The sequence below is a fragment of the Peromyscus leucopus genome, chromosome 15 (assembly GCF_004664715.2).
Source record: "Peromyscus leucopus breed LL Stock chromosome 15, UCI_PerLeu_2.1, whole genome shotgun sequence".
Lineage (NCBI taxonomy): Eukaryota > Metazoa > Chordata > Mammalia > Rodentia > Cricetidae > Peromyscus > Peromyscus leucopus.
In genome coordinates, this window is record NC_051076.1 from 83441704 (window position 1) to 83458914 (window position 17211).

Consider the following 17211-nt stretch of genomic DNA (forward strand, 5'->3'; position numbering starts at 1 on the left):
TCTCTGCTCCAGTCTCCTTCAGCTCAGCCATCAGTGGTTAGATCACCAGAAATGGGGTCCTGGTCTAGCATGTCGTTGTTTGTGGGCAGCGCTGCCCCCCACAATCCTACACCAAGCACTCCTCCAACACAGCAGCACGGAAGGGCGCTTTCCCGAAAGCCTCAGGGAACACCCAACCACAGACAACCCCTCCCTCCACCTGCACACATCCCTACCTACTTCCTGTCTACTTATTGTTGGCAGAGAAAGAAAAGAAACTGCACTTTTAAAATGGCTGCGCTCTACTCTTCGTATTTGTCTCACAGAATCTGGATGAGGTAATTCTTGTCTTGTCAGTCTCCCTGTTTGTATGTCTGTCTGGTTGCTGGCTAAGGAAGGGCTTACCTGCTGGAGTCCTTCCGTGATGGAAGTCACGGGGGCCATCCCACAGGTGAGTGATGACAGCATGTACCCATCTGAGCCAATGGAACTATTAAAATTTCCTTGCTAAAAAGGAAGCAAGAACAAACGAAGAGTACGGAGTTAGTTTAACGGAATCAGTGCTGGAGGAGCAATGAGGTCCATCTCTTCGCTCTGTGGGCTAGGATGGCAGCTTAGTTATACCAGAACTAAAGAACGAGACACACAGACGTAACGCAGGTCCTGTTCTGAAGTCCACAGCTCCCCGTGGATTCCAGAGCCTTCCAGGGTCTTTAGGACAATGCAACTGTCAAATAACACTGAGACATTTAGCTGGTCTCCACCACTGAGCTTTGTACTGAAGGACAAACTGCCAACGCACAAACCAGTGGTTTTTGTAAGTGTGGGTAACAGCCCTAACTCAGTCACTGCCACGGCACTACAGTGACAAAGCAAACACAATAGAAAAGGTCTTTAAGGAAGACACACCTTACTTAAAAGCACCTAATAACACAGGATGGAATCAAGGCTTCCTGCACGCTAGGCCATTACTCTAGAACTGGGCTCCATCCCCAGGTAGGTGTTTCATGGGTGTGTACACAGGACACACCATCAGTACCATCTGACGGTTTAGGCTGGTCTTGGACCATCTCCTAGAGGACGAGAGAAGGAGGGCTACTGTTCCCCATGTGACAGATGTTTAAACTGGGAACACCAAAGGACTGTGGACACTTGAAGGAAACTGCTCAGAGAGGAACTTCCTGACAAGTCTTCTCCTCTCTAACAACCACTGACCAGCAGACTCCATCCTGACTGGGTTTGAGGCACAAACGGGACAAGATGAACGAAGTGAGTTTGAAGCTTGCAGGAAAATCACAGGATACACACGTGGGCAGTGATAAAATCTAAGCTTTTAGGGGAAAATTAAGACTTGGGAAAACTTTACTCATCAGTGTGAGCCTGCTGGGTTCCCACTATTTCTAGATCTCTGATGAATGTGACTTTTGATAATTCAGTGATTCCATATCCAAATGACTAATGCATGTTTTTAACTGATGAATGAGTAAAAGATCCATTCAAAGTACAAACTAGAGATGGATTTTAGTGCCACATCGAACAAAAAGTTCATTGGTGCAGTTTTCTAATTCCACATTGTAACCGACCTTTGTCAAGTTGGGGGTTAGTATAAAAAAAGAAAATTATGCCCATAATTATCTGGAAAACTTAGTGAAGACTTTGTCCTCTCCCAACTATGTATCTGTTTAAAGTCAGATTTTCTTCAAATGTTTCAAAAAGAACGTATTTTAACAGATTGGCCACAGAAGCAGACACCGGAATCCAGCTGGCATCTATTAATTCAGATCTTGTAGAGGCTCATGAAAATACAATACCACACTTTTCACTGAACTTTTGTTTGAAAATTGTTATTTTTGAGCCAGGCATGGAAGTGCATGCCTGTAATATCGGCACCTGAGAAGTGGGAGAAGGGTCAGCAATTCAAGGCTATTCTCAGCTGCAGACGGAGTTTGAAGTCAGCGAAGCCACTGGAGCCCTGTATTTAAAAAATTAAGAACAGGGACGACTCTGCAGACAAAAGCTCTTTTCACGTGATCTAACTTGCATCCCCAGAACCCCAGTGTAAGGAAAGAATTAACTCCTCAAAGTTGTTCTCTGACCTCTATTCATTCTCTCTCTCTCCTCTCTCTCTCTCTCTCTCTCTCTCTCTCTCTCTCTCACACACACACACACACACACACACACACACACACACACACACACACACAAATAAAAAATAAAACAGGAAGGAAACAGAGGGAGGCACACAGCTGCCTGGAACTCTGATTCCAGGGAACATGATGCTCTCTCTCTTCTGGCCATGGCAGGCATTGTGCACACATACACTCAGGCACAAGTACACATTAAAAGAACAAATAAACCTGTTTAAAAATGTAATGAATTTAATGTTTATTGCAATTTTATTATTTTGTTTTTCTTTTCTTTCAGATTTGTGTGTGTGTGTGTGTGTGTGTGTGTGTGTGTGTGTGTGTGTTGCCTACATGTATTTCTGTGTACCACATGTGTGCCTGGTGCCCTAAGAAGTGGTGAGCTTCCATTTGGGTAGTGGGAATCAACCTAGGTCCTTTGCAAGAACACAAGAGCTACTAACCACTGAGCCAACTCTCCAGTCCCTATTTATTTGATTTTAAATTTATTTGATTTTTCATCTCATAATTAAATCTCTTCCATCATCCTCTGGGTGATGGAACCCAGAACTATGCACATGCAAGGCAAGAACTCAACACTGAATTACTATCCACAGCCCTGCAACTAAATACTTTTAAAACTACACTTTTAGTATTTATTATGGCAAATATTGAGAAACACGGGCCTGTCAGGTGTGATGGCGCACGCCTTTAATCCCAGCACACGGTCTGGTCTACAAAGCAAGATCCAGAAAAGCCAGAGCTACACAGAGAGACTTGTCTCAAAACAACAAACGAACAAAAAAGAAATATAGCCCAGATAAACATACAGGGTTTCTGGTGCCAATAATATATAAAAGTATAACGGTGTCAAGCTTGGGAGATGACTCTTGCTGAAGCTGGAAGCACTATTTGGGGTCATTAAAAGCCCAGGTGGTGGAGCGGATGCGGCGGCCTGCTCAATGGTAGAGAGCATTTGGCTCTCTTATAGGCGATGCTAGCTTCCAGCATCAGCATGAGCAACATGAGCGCCTGTAACTCAGTCCCAGGGATCAGCGCCCTCTTCTGGCCTTTTTGGGCACTGCACCAGCACACATACTTGGAGGTTCTCACACGTACACATTTTTCTTTTTTAATCTTGGGGGGAAAAACACCTTGAGGGTGTTTGTTTTGACTCTAGAGAAAAGCAAACTAGTTTATCCTAGTCATGCCTCCTATTCCACTGCTCTGTGCTCTGAAGGCAACCAAGGCAACTATTCCACCCCAGTGTGTGTGTGTGTGTGTGTGTGTGTGTGTACACGCACGCAGATGTGTGGGGACTAGAGGTCAATATTGGGTGTCTCCCTCAATCATTCTACACCTTATCTTTGGAGAATGGGTCTCTAAATGACCCTGGGTAGGCTCCCTAATCGGCTAGGTTGGCTGACATGCAAACTCTGGGCCCTGCCTGTCTCTGTTCACACAGGGCTTGGGTTACAGACAGGCGTAAGCAATCACACTGACTTTTTGCGGCAGTGCTGGGGATCTGAACTAGGTCCTGTGCTTGCACAGCTGACTGGGCCATCTTCCCATCCCTGCTCTCTCTTTTACTGTGTATTTATTTATTCACTTGTGTGTGCGCCGCAGCATGTATGTAGAGTCCAGAGGACAACTTGAGGAAGTCAGTTCTCTCCTCCTGCTGTTGGGTTTTGAAGAACTCCGGTTACAGGAATGGTGGCAGCCACCTTTATCCACTGAGTTGACTCACCAGCCCTTTGGGTGTGTTGGTTGTGGCTGTTGTTACTCTGTTCTGCTCAACGTGGCACAACCGTCTTCTCGCTACGTAAAAACTGCACTACGTTATCTGGACGCCTCTCATGGCAATGGACCCCAGGTTTTTCAAAGTCATGCAGGCCACCTGGGTTCATGCACATCTCTCGGAATGAACCTTTTTCCACACGTGGATTAACGGGAATGTTGCCAAGTGACCTGTGGTACACAGGGTATTCTACAATGCTTTACATGGTTTCTAAGGCCAACTCCCCCCAAATTGACTGGGTGAGGAGACACATCGGGGGTATGGTGGGCCTAGCAGCCTGACACAGCTTCTTATCATGAGCTATGAGGGAAGTGGTACCGGGGAACAGGAAGAAGAAAGAAACCTCCATCCCGAGCCTGGCCACAGGCTTAGATGATCCTGAACTGTAGGGGAGGGAAAGAAGCCCAGGACAAGGCTCAGTGGGTAAAAGTGAACATCAGGACTGCTGACCTGAGTCCAGTCCCCTGGACCTGTGTGGCAGTAGGAAAGACCCCTCCCCGTATGAAGGTGACATTCACACACACACAACAAAGAACATTAAAGTTACAAATAGAAAGAGGTGACATGCCCTCTCTCTGCTGTGCGCACACTTCCCAGGGGCTGAAGCTCTCCCTTAGCCCGACCCCATCCCTCAGGTAACACAGAATCAACAGAAAGTCTGAGGGCAGGTGAGCAGAGGCTGAAACAGACAACTCTGACCAAAGCTGGCTCTCTCCTTTGAATTAAGACCTTACGTGTTTTTCAGAAACAGTATCATACAAGCAGCACAAAAACAATCGAAGAGTTTTTACTTACTATGGCATCTTTGACAATTTGTTTGGCCACCTGCTCTGGTTTGCAAATAGCTGTAGTCTCTGAAATAAGCCGGGTCTCCAGGGGCTAGAAGTGGGGAAACATACAGATCAATACCTGTTGCATTAAAATAAATAGGTCTTATAGGCCCTGATTCACAAATAATTATCAGTTTTCTACCTTCAAACAAATTCGTATGTTTTAGGCAAAAATCAACCAAGATTCTCAGTTTCTATCTGTGGAATATCCGTCTCCAATGGCAAAGCAGGACAAGGAGCTGCTTGCTCTTCTGTGGTACAAGTGCGGCTCTAGTGAGGACCGTCGAAGCTGAGTGGAGCAGATCAGTGCATCCCAGTGCAGAAGGGTCCCTGCTCCGACCAGCCAGACACCTGCCTGACAGTGTGTACACAGAGGCTGGTCCCCGTGCCTGAGCAATCTACCTCATAACAGTGCCTCCATTCTGACTAGACTCCCCATCGAGCAAATGGATGATGCTGGGGACAGATACAAACCCTGAGTGTGGACAGTCTCAGCCAAGGCCCCATTGAAGAACTGTAACTATTTCCTCAAGGACCAGCAAAGAGACTATTTGAGAATCTACACTGCGTAGTACCTAGTTTACCTGAAGGACAGTTACAGGACTGGGACAGTTCCCAAATCACAGACTCTGGCTCCTCCAAAGACAGATAAAGGTCTATAGAACCTGGCTCAGAACCTTTCCTAAACCCTTGCTCAGTCTCTTTTTCCCCTGCCTCTTGCCTTTTCTCCGTTATTTCCGCATTAATCCACACTATGGCTACTTCTGTATTTATACTTTGTGTCCTAATTTACTTGTGAGCAGTAATTTTTTTCTCTTTTTTTCATCAGCTTTTCTTAGTAGTACTTTAACACATCTAAACACTCTTCAAGAGTTTCCAACTGAAGTGTTAAGCCACAGGAGACTGTAAATTTGACTCTTTACATAGGCTTGAGGGGAAAAGCCTAGAATATATTTCCTCTTCCTTGTCTGGTTTTGTGAGACACTTGGGACTCTTAATCATCCTGCATCAGCCTCCTGAATCCTGGGATTACAAGCATGTGCCACCATGCTCAGTTTATTTCTTCTTAAAATTCCTTATGAATTTGAGAGGACAAAGGTCCCTTTGATGGTGCCATCATTTGCTCTTCCAGTCTACCAGGTGGGTGAGGACATGCAAGATGCCCTGAGTTAGAAAGGTGTCTACCACTCCCACAGGGCCACAGATCAACGCAGGTTTCAGTCACCAGAAATCTGTCCAGACTTTTACTGGAGGTAAAATGAAAACATACAAACTTAACATCAGAACCAAATCTCAGAGAAATCACTTTTCTTCAGTTTTAGCTTCAAACTTAAAGACTATGCAGCACGTATTAAAAATGCATTTAGCAGGGGCTGGAGAGATGGCTCAGAGGTTAAGAGCACTGACTGTTCTTCCAGAGGTCCTGAGTTCAATTCCCAGCAACCACATGGTGGCTTACAACCATCTGTAATGAGATCTGGTTCCCTCTTCTGGCCTGCTGTACACATAATAAATAAATAAATAAATAATTTTTAAAAAATTCATTTAGCAGATCTCTGAGGCAGGAGGTTTGGTTTCAATTTATTTTTTTAAAACAGAAAGAAATTGTAAAAATGGCTGAATTTAAAAGAAAATGAGGGAGGGTTTCTACATCAAAATATTTTTTCTTTTCAAACAAAAACAGGACATAGACTACATAAACATCCAAATTTTATGCTACAGAGATCTACATACACTGTAAGAGGAAAAAATGAAAATATAAGGTAATTGTCTAAAACTAAAATCCCTCTCAGTGCGAGGCGGTGTGTTCGGATTAGTTTCTTCCCACCCACTTCATCTGTCTGCTATGTGTCAAGGGAAAGAGGAGGAGCCAGATGAACAAAGGCTGCACTCAGTTCAGAACAACCTGAGCTCACTTCATATAACCTGCATGTCCATGTGAGATAGCCTGCACTCAATTCAGAACAACCTGAGCTCACTTCATATAACCTGCATGTCCATGTGAGATAGCCTGCACTCAGCTCAGGATAACCTGAGCTCACTTCATATAACCTGCATGTCTATGTGAGATAGCCTGCACTCAGCTCAGGATAGCCTGAGCTCACTTCATATAACCTGTATGTCCATGTGAGATAGATGGTATGGAGGCTGAATGACCAGATCCAAGCCATCTGCCCACCGAGGGTGGGAGACCAGCAGTGTGCCAATCAGAGCCTTAGTTCTATCTCGAACAGCCTCCACCACAGCACAGGAGATGCCTCTGTGGGGAAAGGATGAGAAAAAGGGAGTAGATGTCCATATAAGGAAATCTAAGGAGGACGCCCCATCCTTTATCTCCAGGCAAAGCAGAAGGGGGAGGAGGCGCCAGAGGTTTACAACCGGCCTGTGTCTCACTCAATGTGAACACGGAGTGAGGTCAGAATGCCTGAACAACTGTAGTTGCAACCAAGTAAAGAAACAGATAAGGGAGAGTAAAATGGAAAGAGCAAAAGTAAAACCAACCAACATCCAGACTGAAGCTCCTTAGGAGGCTTCAAACATCCACACTAGGCCCAGTATCTCCCTCTGCCTGAGGATCAGGATTCAGCTCTCAGTTACTTCTCCAGCACCATGGCTGCCTTTCTGCTACCACACCCCCTTCAGGATGATGATGGACTCACCCTATGTAACTGTAAGAAAGGCCCAATTAAATGCTCTCTTTTATAAGAGTTATGCTGGTCTTGCTGTTTCTTCACAGCAATAGAACAGATTTCTAAGACAAACTCCATGACAGAAAAATGATATAATTAAAAAAAATCAGTAGAAATAAAACTTTCAATATAAAAGCTGAAGGAGAAAGAAAATGCGGAGACGAGAAGGAAGTGAGACAATTAAACCAGAAAGTGGGACAATAGCTCTGGGAAGAATGGTCTGAAATATTTAGGATGGAAAACATTATAAATGTTCCAGAACTGAAGCTCTTGAGTTGGCAGAATAAAGGGGCTACCATGATTGTCTAGCACATGAAATAAGAGCATTTCACATCAAATGACATTTTAAAAGATAAAAAGGGAAAAGAGTGTCCAAAAATTAAGAGCACCACACTGTAAACCTGACGGGCCTCTAGCTGCCTCGGGGAGGAGGGACGTACACCCCGGGTGTGTAACAGAGGGTTGCTCAGTCACTGAAGAATGCAATCTGCAGGGGTTGCTGGGAGGAGGTGAAAGGTCAGACTTCCTCCAGTTGGAGGAAGTGGGTCATTAGGAATAGATTCCTGAGGCTGATGCTTACCCTGGTTCTCGCTGAACTCCCTTTTCTCTGCTTCCTGTCAGGTGAACGGCTCTGCCCACCAGCTCTCCCTGTCCTGGTGGACTGAAACCATGAACAGGAAACCAAAACAAACCCTTCCCCTTTCAAGTGGCTTTCCTCAGGTCACAGAGTCCCCACAGCAACACCAGAAACTAGAACTTAGTGAGAAATGCCCGCAAAACTTTGAGGACCATCATTTTCAACTTAGAATTTTGTACCCAATAAAATGACCTATCAAAAACAACAAGGCCCCCCCAAAAAAAAGGAAGAAAAGAAAAAGAAGAAATCATTTTTGTTAAGGCAGATTCCAAACAAACGTTACCTTTCTCTGAAATGACTGAAGTGCACTAAAGTGAGCAGATAAATGATGAAAGTGGAAGAGGGAGATTCCAACAAAGGGACAGAAAAGGGACCCAGCAGACAGTAGAGGGCCAGAATGTCAAGCTGAGGCCTATGCCCCGTCAGGAAGTCCCAGGAGAAGCAGGGGCTTTGAGGAAAGAGAACGAAAGTAACAGAAACCCCAGGTGTTCAGATCCAAGGACGTTCAGTGCTCCTCAGTGAATGAGCCACAGACACACAAAGTTAACGAATACACACAAGAAAGGAGATGTCATTGGAGGTGCAGACGTCAATAATGTCCTAAAGTTACATACAAACACAGAACCCGGCCGTCAGATACACAGGGAGAGCACAGCGAGGACGGAGAAGATCTGAGACTCACACAGGACCTTCCCCAGCAAAAGTAAGACCTATGTATGTATGCACTGGTTTGAAACCCAGGGATGAAATGTGGGAGAGACAAGACCACAGGCAGCACTGGACAACTATAATCTATGAGAGAATAAAGTTGGGACAAATTAAGTTAAACATTAAGAAAAGGGGGCTGGGAGCAGAGGAAGGAAGGAGCTTTGCCTGGAGAACCCCAGGGAAGGCAGATCCTGGCTCAGCACCATGCACCCTACAGACACATCAAAACCACTAAGAGGCATGGCCAGGAGCCAACGTGGGATGCAAGTCAGAAGAGTGAGACACCGAAGATGCGGAATGCCTTGCCCTGGACGGCACAGGCTGGCAAAGCCAGCCCCAGGGAAGCAGAGGCAGGACCCCAAGACTCATGGCAGTCAGCTCAGCCTACCGAACAGTTCCAGGGCCAAGGTGGACATCAGCTGAGGACGAACACCCAAGGTAGTCCTCTGGTCTCCATATGCATCTGCACACTCAAACATGCACAGCACGCACACACACATACCAAACCCAAATCTGTACAACCTCCACACACAAACATGCACAGTGCACACACAGACACACAAAACCAAACATACACTACCCATATACACACATTTTACACAAACACATCACAGAACACACACAGACATGCACAACCCCACACACAGTCACACACATACTTTATTCACAGACACACACCACACCCACATCATACATACACATTACATACACCACACACCATACACGCACAACATGTCACACACACACAACACATATACATAACACATATAACACACACACCACACATTACACACACCACACATCACACACAAATGTACAACACAGAAGGCTAACATTATGTAGGAGTACTGACCTTAGTCTTGTTTTCCTCCGCCAACCCCGGGGTGTCCGTGTCCGGCGGGTAGGCCACAGTGACGTACACGTTATAAGGTTTCACCTGGTCACACAAACAAGGTTTGCCCTTTGAGTAAACAGACCCTTTTGTATTCATGCCGTGAACTTGTCTCAGCTGTGCCGACTCTGAGGTGACGGTCGTCAGTGAAGAGCCACCCATGTGCTCTCCCCTCCGCGGTGACTCAGAAGTGACCCTCACATTTCTCCTGGCTCTCAAGTACCTCAACCACCTCCAGGTGGTTCTTCCCTGCCTGCCGACCGGCAAAGGCTGCAGCTGCCCGTGTGGACCACAGTGTGCTTTTCAGAGTCTGCCCATGAACTGGGCCGAGTTTCAAGGCAGGACAGTCTGTCTACACCCTTATCAACAGGCTTATATGGTCTTTTTGCAGTTCAGGCTCTTCCCTACGCTGTTAGGTTCATTTCACTTGCGAAACACCGTGACTCACATTGCCTTCCCTGCTGCTGCGCCCGAATCCAGGTCTGGAGAAGTCCCTGTACACAGCATCAGCAGAAACCATCTTCACCCTGGGTGGATCCCCAAAGTGGGACCAGCCATGCAACGTCCCTGCAAACAGCCTCAGCCAGCATTTACACATAGAAACTCCCCTCGGCCCTTTGACACTAAGCTCTCTCACGGTGTAAGCCAGGCTAGTCTGAACTGGGGATTCTGGCAAGGCTTTCCAAATGCTCAGGGTACAGGTGTGCAGCACCATGCCCAGTTCCCCCTGATTTTCTTTACAGCTCTTCTGTCTAATTCCAACCTCCCTCTAGCTCTTCCAAAGTTGTCTGCTCCCTATCTTCTCTTCCCATTCAACTTCTCTACTGATAAACACACTCCAATAATCCCCGTGGACCTTCTTTTCATGGACAGTCTCCCAAAGAGTGGCCAACAGCAACCTTGTTACCTGTTTTCTTAACCTAGTAATTAGCAAGCCAAAGGCTCAAACCATCAAGTTCATTTTGGCATGATATTTTTAGTTGCTGTTGGCTTACGTTTTTGTCCTCATAAAGACATCTGGGGCATTAGGAAGGGGAGGCGACAAGGCCAGCCACTGAAAATCTTAAAGATGGTAAATCTGACAGTGCTCCACAGCCCCATCCTCCCACTAGGGAGCTAGCCCTTGACTTCCACGGTTCCCTCAGTGACACAGTTGTGGAGTTCCATGGGAGAAAGAGCAGGTGCTGCCAGCCAGCCACGGAGGCGCAAGAGTGAAAGCTGGCCCCGGTCCAGTGCGTCCAGGTCAAGAGGGTTCCTAGCTTGGCCTTGGCAGCCAATGCTCCCTTCCAGGCCAGCCGGGCTCGTAAGTGAGTCAGCTGACAATGACAAGCGATTTCTCTCACATTTGCTTTTGAGATGGGGACTTAAAACATTGGTCTCCAGTAGTCTTGTTTGGTCCTGTATTGGGACCAGAGAAAAATGACTCAAAAAAAAAAAAAAGAGAGTAAATGATAATTAGTGTCCCAAAGACCGACACTGACTTCCCAGACCTTCTCTGTGCTGCTCCCTACCTTGCTCCCCCACCCCCACCCCCGCAGGAAGTCAGGATTGTTCTGTTTATGATCATTAAAACGATTTTTCAAACTAGTGTCTTGCAAACTCAAGGCCATGAATGGGTCACCAATAGCTAAAACGGTTCTCTCATAGGGAGGAACTGTAAATGCCAAGGTGGAGAGGAACCAAGCAGTTCCCTTCGGGGCTAGCTTCGTCTCTGCCATCAAGGCCAATTACTCAGCTAGTCTATGGCTGGATGCTTCCAATGACGAACAGTTTAACATTTATGCAGCCCTTGGATCGATCACCCAGCAAACTCTTACTAAATTACTACTGTGTGCCAACACAGTCCTAAGAATGGACAGCTCTCTGTCCCTCACACAGTTCCCGGTCTCCTGATATTCTTGTTCACATAATTTGCAAAAATCAGTACATATAAAATTATGCCTACATCTTTAACTGTCAGTATTAAAACCCAACCAAAAGGTTAACTTACATTCACTTGTTCTGAGTTAATGACAGGTGTGATGCTCGATCCACAGAACCCTGCCGAGCTAGTCTGCTTTTCCCTGTCCTGCAGAATGGCCGTTTTCTACTCTTCTGCTCTGCCTCTCCTCCCCCTACCCTCATTTTCTCCCTTCTACTGGGCACCAGCCTCAAACAGGTGAGACGATGGATGGCTCCCCTAAGAACCAGTTTATCATAAAAACCAACCCACTTAAGAGCTGTTATTCCTTGTTCTATTAAAACGAGAATACAGGGCTGGAAAGGAGACCCCACCTGCTTACTCCGAAGTGGAGACTCTAGCCTCCAGCTTACTGCTGCACTATGGTGTAAGGAGATGGGGGGAGGGCCGTGCACGGTCAGGAGGGGAGGCAAGGACATCTGGGTGGGGTGCTGTTGTGCTGTTTCGGGTGAATCTTGAATATATCTATGGCTACAACCCACTTCCAAAATATACTTGTCAAAAAGATCTTTAAATAATATATTTGTATCTAAAAGACCAAAAAGAAAATCCAATCCCAAATACCAACAAAGCATTCAATTAAACACACTGTGCCCAGATTTCCAGAGTCTTACTTCAGTTTGGGGGAACAGGGAGATACACAGAATACTTAAAACGTTAACTAAACCAAAAAGTTGATTTAAAACATTAAGCATTTTAGCAACTATGTTGGTTTTGGTCATAAAAACTGACCAAATTATCCAGATTTCAAAAACCAGTTATTAGTTTATAGGGAAATCTTGGTTTATTGCAAGTTTTACTATGAATAAATTGGATTCAAAAGACTCAATATATTTTCTCCAGTAAAACAGCAGTCTTTTGGATGGTATGTTTTTGTTTGTTTAAATAATAGCACTTGTAATGCACAGGAGTCAAGGAGACTTAGCCCAGGACAGCTACCAGCAGTGTGAAAAATCACTCCTGTCATCAAGAGGGTGGGAGGACTCTGCACCAGCCACTGGGTCACTGTTCCCTCTGAAGTGAAAACCAGGGCACCCAGATGATACACTCTGTCCTCAATTTGTGAGTCTCATTGTCAGACATGGGGAAGCCTTAACGGGCATATGTTTTTATCTCCTAAACTCCTGTGACTGTATGGATCCTAAGACCAAAGCCGAAAGGACCAGATGAAGCAGCTGCCAGATGCACACGCTGACTTCTGCCCCGATGACAGACATATCCTCGGCTGCAGAGGACTTGTAAACTTGCAGTCACTGGGTTGGACCTTGTTTATTATTCCTGTTACCAAGTAACTATGTGACTCTGAACTACTCACTGAAATCACTAAAAACTCAATTTCCTTTCCCAAAAGTGGCATGAAAAAACCTAACTGCCTGAAGATCAGAGAAGCAGAGCAGCCAGCCACTAGTTCTTACGTCTACGAAAACCTCAGCCCAAAGAGGCTGAGCTCCTCTTTCCTCCCACCTTATATTCCTCTCTCCACCCAGCCTTATCACTTGCTGTCTCAACATCCCTAGTGCTGGGATTAAAGATGTGTGACACCACTGCCTGGCTCTGTTTCTCTTTTACACAGGATCAATCTTGTGTAGCTCAGGGTGGCCTTGAATTTAGAGATCCATCTGCCTCTGCCTCCCGGGTGCTGGGAAGGTGTGTGCCACCACTGCCTGGCCTCTATGGCTAACTAGTGGCTGGCTCACCTCTGTTCTTCAGGCAAGCGTTATTTGTTAGCTCATACATAAAATATCCCCGTGTGTGTGTGTGTGTGTGTGTGTGTGTGTGTGTGTGTGTGTGTGTCTGTGTGTGTCTGTGTGTGTGTGTGTGAGAGAGAGAGAGAGAGAGAGAGGGAGGGAGGGAGGGAGGGAGAGGGAGAGGGAGAGGGAGAGGGAGAGAAAGAGAGAAAAACAAAAATGGTTATTTGCAGAGTCCTTAAGGGTGATGGCTGAGAAGGAATCCCAGCACCTTCTCTTGCAATTTCACAGCCATACAAGCTTTACTGACTAAGCATGTGTGTGCAGAAGCCTGAGGTGAATGCTGGGAGTTTTTCTTAACAATTCTCCATCTTATGCTTTGAGGTAGGGTCTCTCAATTGGACTCACACTGATAAGACTAGTCTAGCCAGCTTGCTTTGGGGAACCCGTCTTCACCTTCTAAGCACAGGAATTACAGCAGGCTGCCACATCCACCTAGGATGTACACGGGTTCTGGAGAGCCAAACTCTGGTACTCACACCGTACACCAAGCATTTTACCCACTGGCCCAGGACGGATCTTTAAGAAAGCTGTCTATCTAAGGACATCCCTGGCTCACTTGAGTAGAAGCTGACCAGGACCAGCAAGGCATCTCAAGTACTTTACACAGCAGACACCCCCCTGCCCTCAGAATCGCCTTCATCCCAAGCACAATTTTTATGCAGTAAGAAACCTTAAACTCGGAACTTACAACTGAATTAATTTTCTTTACACTGGTATCAGATTTATAAGTCTTTAACTGAATGCAAATAACGCAGGCGGAGAAACTAGAAAACTACAGAGCTCATGCTGCTGATCCGAGAGGAAGAAATACAAACACAAACACAACTTTTACCTCCATCTGCAGAGCTTCTGCCAATCCTCTTATGGCAAACTTGGATGAAGAGTAGGCTGTGAAACCGAACAGCCCCAGCTGTCCTGCCTGCGAGGACACAAACACGATTCTGCCCACCCGCCGCTCCTTCATGGTGGCGATCACTGCCCTGCTGGGGTACACGCTGCCCAGGTAATTGATGCTCATTAATTTCTGCAGGGGAGAAAGAGGCCACATGAGGTGGAAACACAGTCAACAGCCTAAGCCTGCTCGAGGCTTGTTTTGTCTCCTCCCAAGATTAATTTCTTTAATAGAGACCGCGGTGGTTTGAATGAGAACGGCCCCCGGAGACTCATCTGTTTGTAGGTTTGGAAGGATTAGGAGGAGGTGTGTCGCTGGGAGTATGCTTTGAGGTTTCCAAAGTCCACACCAGTGGACACACAGTCCAGGCCCAGTGTTGTCTGTCTGTCTGTGGACCAGGATGCAAAGCTCTCAGCTACTGCTCTAGCACTATGCCTGTCCACTTCCCACCACGATGACCAAGGACTAAAGCTCTCAACAGTCAGCCAGCCCCAGTTAAACGCTTTCCTTTGTAAGAGTGGCCTTGCCACAGCGTCTCTTCACAGCAACAGAACACCGACTGGAACAAAGCCCAAAGGACTGGGAGGTGGGGTGCAGCAGATTTGCTGGCTACATCAGGAAAGAATGATGCTGTAGATGACATACGACACTCAGGACCTACCCTTGAAGACTAGTTTGATCTAGTCTTCAGTTCTCACAGTGACAGTAGTGCCATCTTTGATGAAAAATAGTCAAAATTAGGGTGGGCACAGGCTTCCGTTAGGAGAGCTTTCTGTGTAAGCGTGAGGGATGAATTTGGATCCCCAGAACCCTCACAACAGGCCTGCCAGGCATCAGGCACACACCTGTAACCCAATGTGCCAGGCATCAGGTACACACCTGTAACCCAATGTGCCAGGCATCAGGCACACACCTGTAACCCAGTGTGCCAGGCATCAGGCACACACCTGTAACCCAATGTGCCAGGCATCAGGCACACACCTGTAACCCAGTGTGCCAGGCATCAGGCACACACCTGTAACCCAATGTGCCAGGCATCAAGCACACACCTGTAACCCAATGTGCCAGGCATCAGGCACACATCTGTAACTCAAGCACTGTGAGGAAGAGGGCAGAAACAGGCAGATCCCAGAGACTTCCTGGACAGTCCCAGCCAGTGTAGCCAAAATGGTGAACTCCAGGTTCAGTGAGAGACTGAAATAGGTGGAGAGGGAGAGAGGAGGACCCCCAACATCAACCTCTGCCCTCACCATGCTCTAACACTGTATATTCTAGATAATGTTGTATAGTTATATTTTTAGGTACGCGTATTTTGCCTCCAATTATGTTGTATACCACGCGTGTGCAGTGCCCACAGAGGCCAGAATAGGGCACTGGATCTTCTGCAACTGGAATTAAAGACAGGTGTAAGATGCTGGGAACCAAACCTAGGTCCTCTGCCAGAGATGTAACTCTCTTAACCCCAAGCTTTTGTTCTAGGTCGTAGGTAATACTTCAGGAAAAACAGTTTTAGGAGACAGCTTCTAAGTGTTTCTAGTCCTATTTGTTCCAAGCTAAGCAAAGATTACCTAGAGAAAATGGCACCAGCTAACAACAGATGTGAGCTGAAGCCTTGGTACCACAGCCTACTACTGATTTCATGAGAAAAAGACACTGTCCATTTTCTCAGCTGAAGGCGAGGTTAATCTCAGACTTACCTCAGGATGCTGCAGGGATTTCGGAGAGAAAACAGAAGCCAAGCACCAGCACAGATCCTGGTGCACAGTAAGAACTCAGGACAGATCGGCTTGCACCCTGGGACAGCTAGGAGCCCACAGGCACTCACAGCTCCCATGGCAAGAACTCTTAAAACCTTTGCTCAACTTGAGACCCTGAGGATGGTCACAGTGTATACAATGAAAGTTGTACGCTGTCACCTTGCAAAACTAAACACAAACCACGACGACAATGTGGCAGAATATTAAGGAACTTTAAGAAAACTTTAAGGAACTGGAAACACAGGAGTGAGGGGGAAAGATTTATGATCTTGAGTTTTTAAAAAGTAGACGGCAGGAGATATGTAGACCATATTTGGCAAAAGCCAAAAATAACCAGAAAATACTGATTATGTTCAGACACTAGGATTCCTGCATTTTTTTCAGAATATGCTTTAATATCACTGTATAGTTTTAATTTTAAATACTTTCATTTTTATTTTACGTATATGAGAATCTTGTATACATATATGTGTGTGCCTGGTGGGCACTGGACCCCCTGGCACTGGAGTCACAGTTGAGCTATCAGATGAGTGTTGGGAGCTGAATCTGGGTCCTCTGCAAGAGCGGCAGAAACTCTAACCACTTAGCCATCCCTCCAACCCCACATTATACTGTTTTAGTAGTAAGAACCTCAAAAACTATCTAAGGAGGAATAAGACCCCTGCTCACCTCAGCTCTTTCTAGAGAACCCACTAAAACACCAGTAAACAGTAGGTTTATTTGTCTGTTTTGGAGACACATTAGGCTGGCCTGAAACTCACTTCATAGGCCAGGTTGGCCTCAAACTCATGCTTATTCTCCTGCCTCAGCTTCCTAACAGCTAGGCTTATAGGTATGAGCCACCATGGCCAGCTAAGAGCTCCCCGCCCCTTTTTAAGAGAAGAAAATAAAAATGAAAGGCAAAGCAACAACGTTTTGAAAGAGAACAGAGCGCCAAGCGGCGGCACACTTGGACGCAGCGTAGAAACTAAGCGGCAGTGTTATACAACACAACCCCCAAGGGCTCAAACGAAACCCAGAGCTTCTGGGGTGGGGCTGGGTCGGGTAAAAGGAGTCCAAACAGTGACTGATGCTAAACAGACCAACACTCTGCAGTATGCCCCCAGAATGGCAAACGAAGCACCGATGTACACGGCCACACGAAGGGGCCTTAAGAACGTGATGCTACACAAGAAGCCAGACGCAAGAGAGGAC

General features: G+C 46.3%; 1 protein-coding gene across 1 annotated transcript in view; it reads right to left on the minus strand.

Moving 5' to 3' along the window:
* Positions 1–17211, minus strand: part of Kdsr (3-ketodihydrosphingosine reductase) — a 33592-nt gene that overhangs the window by 4411 nt on the left and 11970 nt on the right. Inside the window, exons 6-9 of the mRNA XM_028883378.2 lie at positions 14201–14392; positions 9619–9702; positions 4696–4779; positions 385–486 (exon numbers count right to left, since the gene is read on the minus strand). Of these exons, the coding sequence (XP_028739211.1) occupies positions 385–486; positions 4696–4779; positions 9619–9702; positions 14201–14392 (462 nt within the window). The remainder of the gene's footprint in view (positions 1–384; positions 487–4695; positions 4780–9618; positions 9703–14200; positions 14393–17211) is intronic.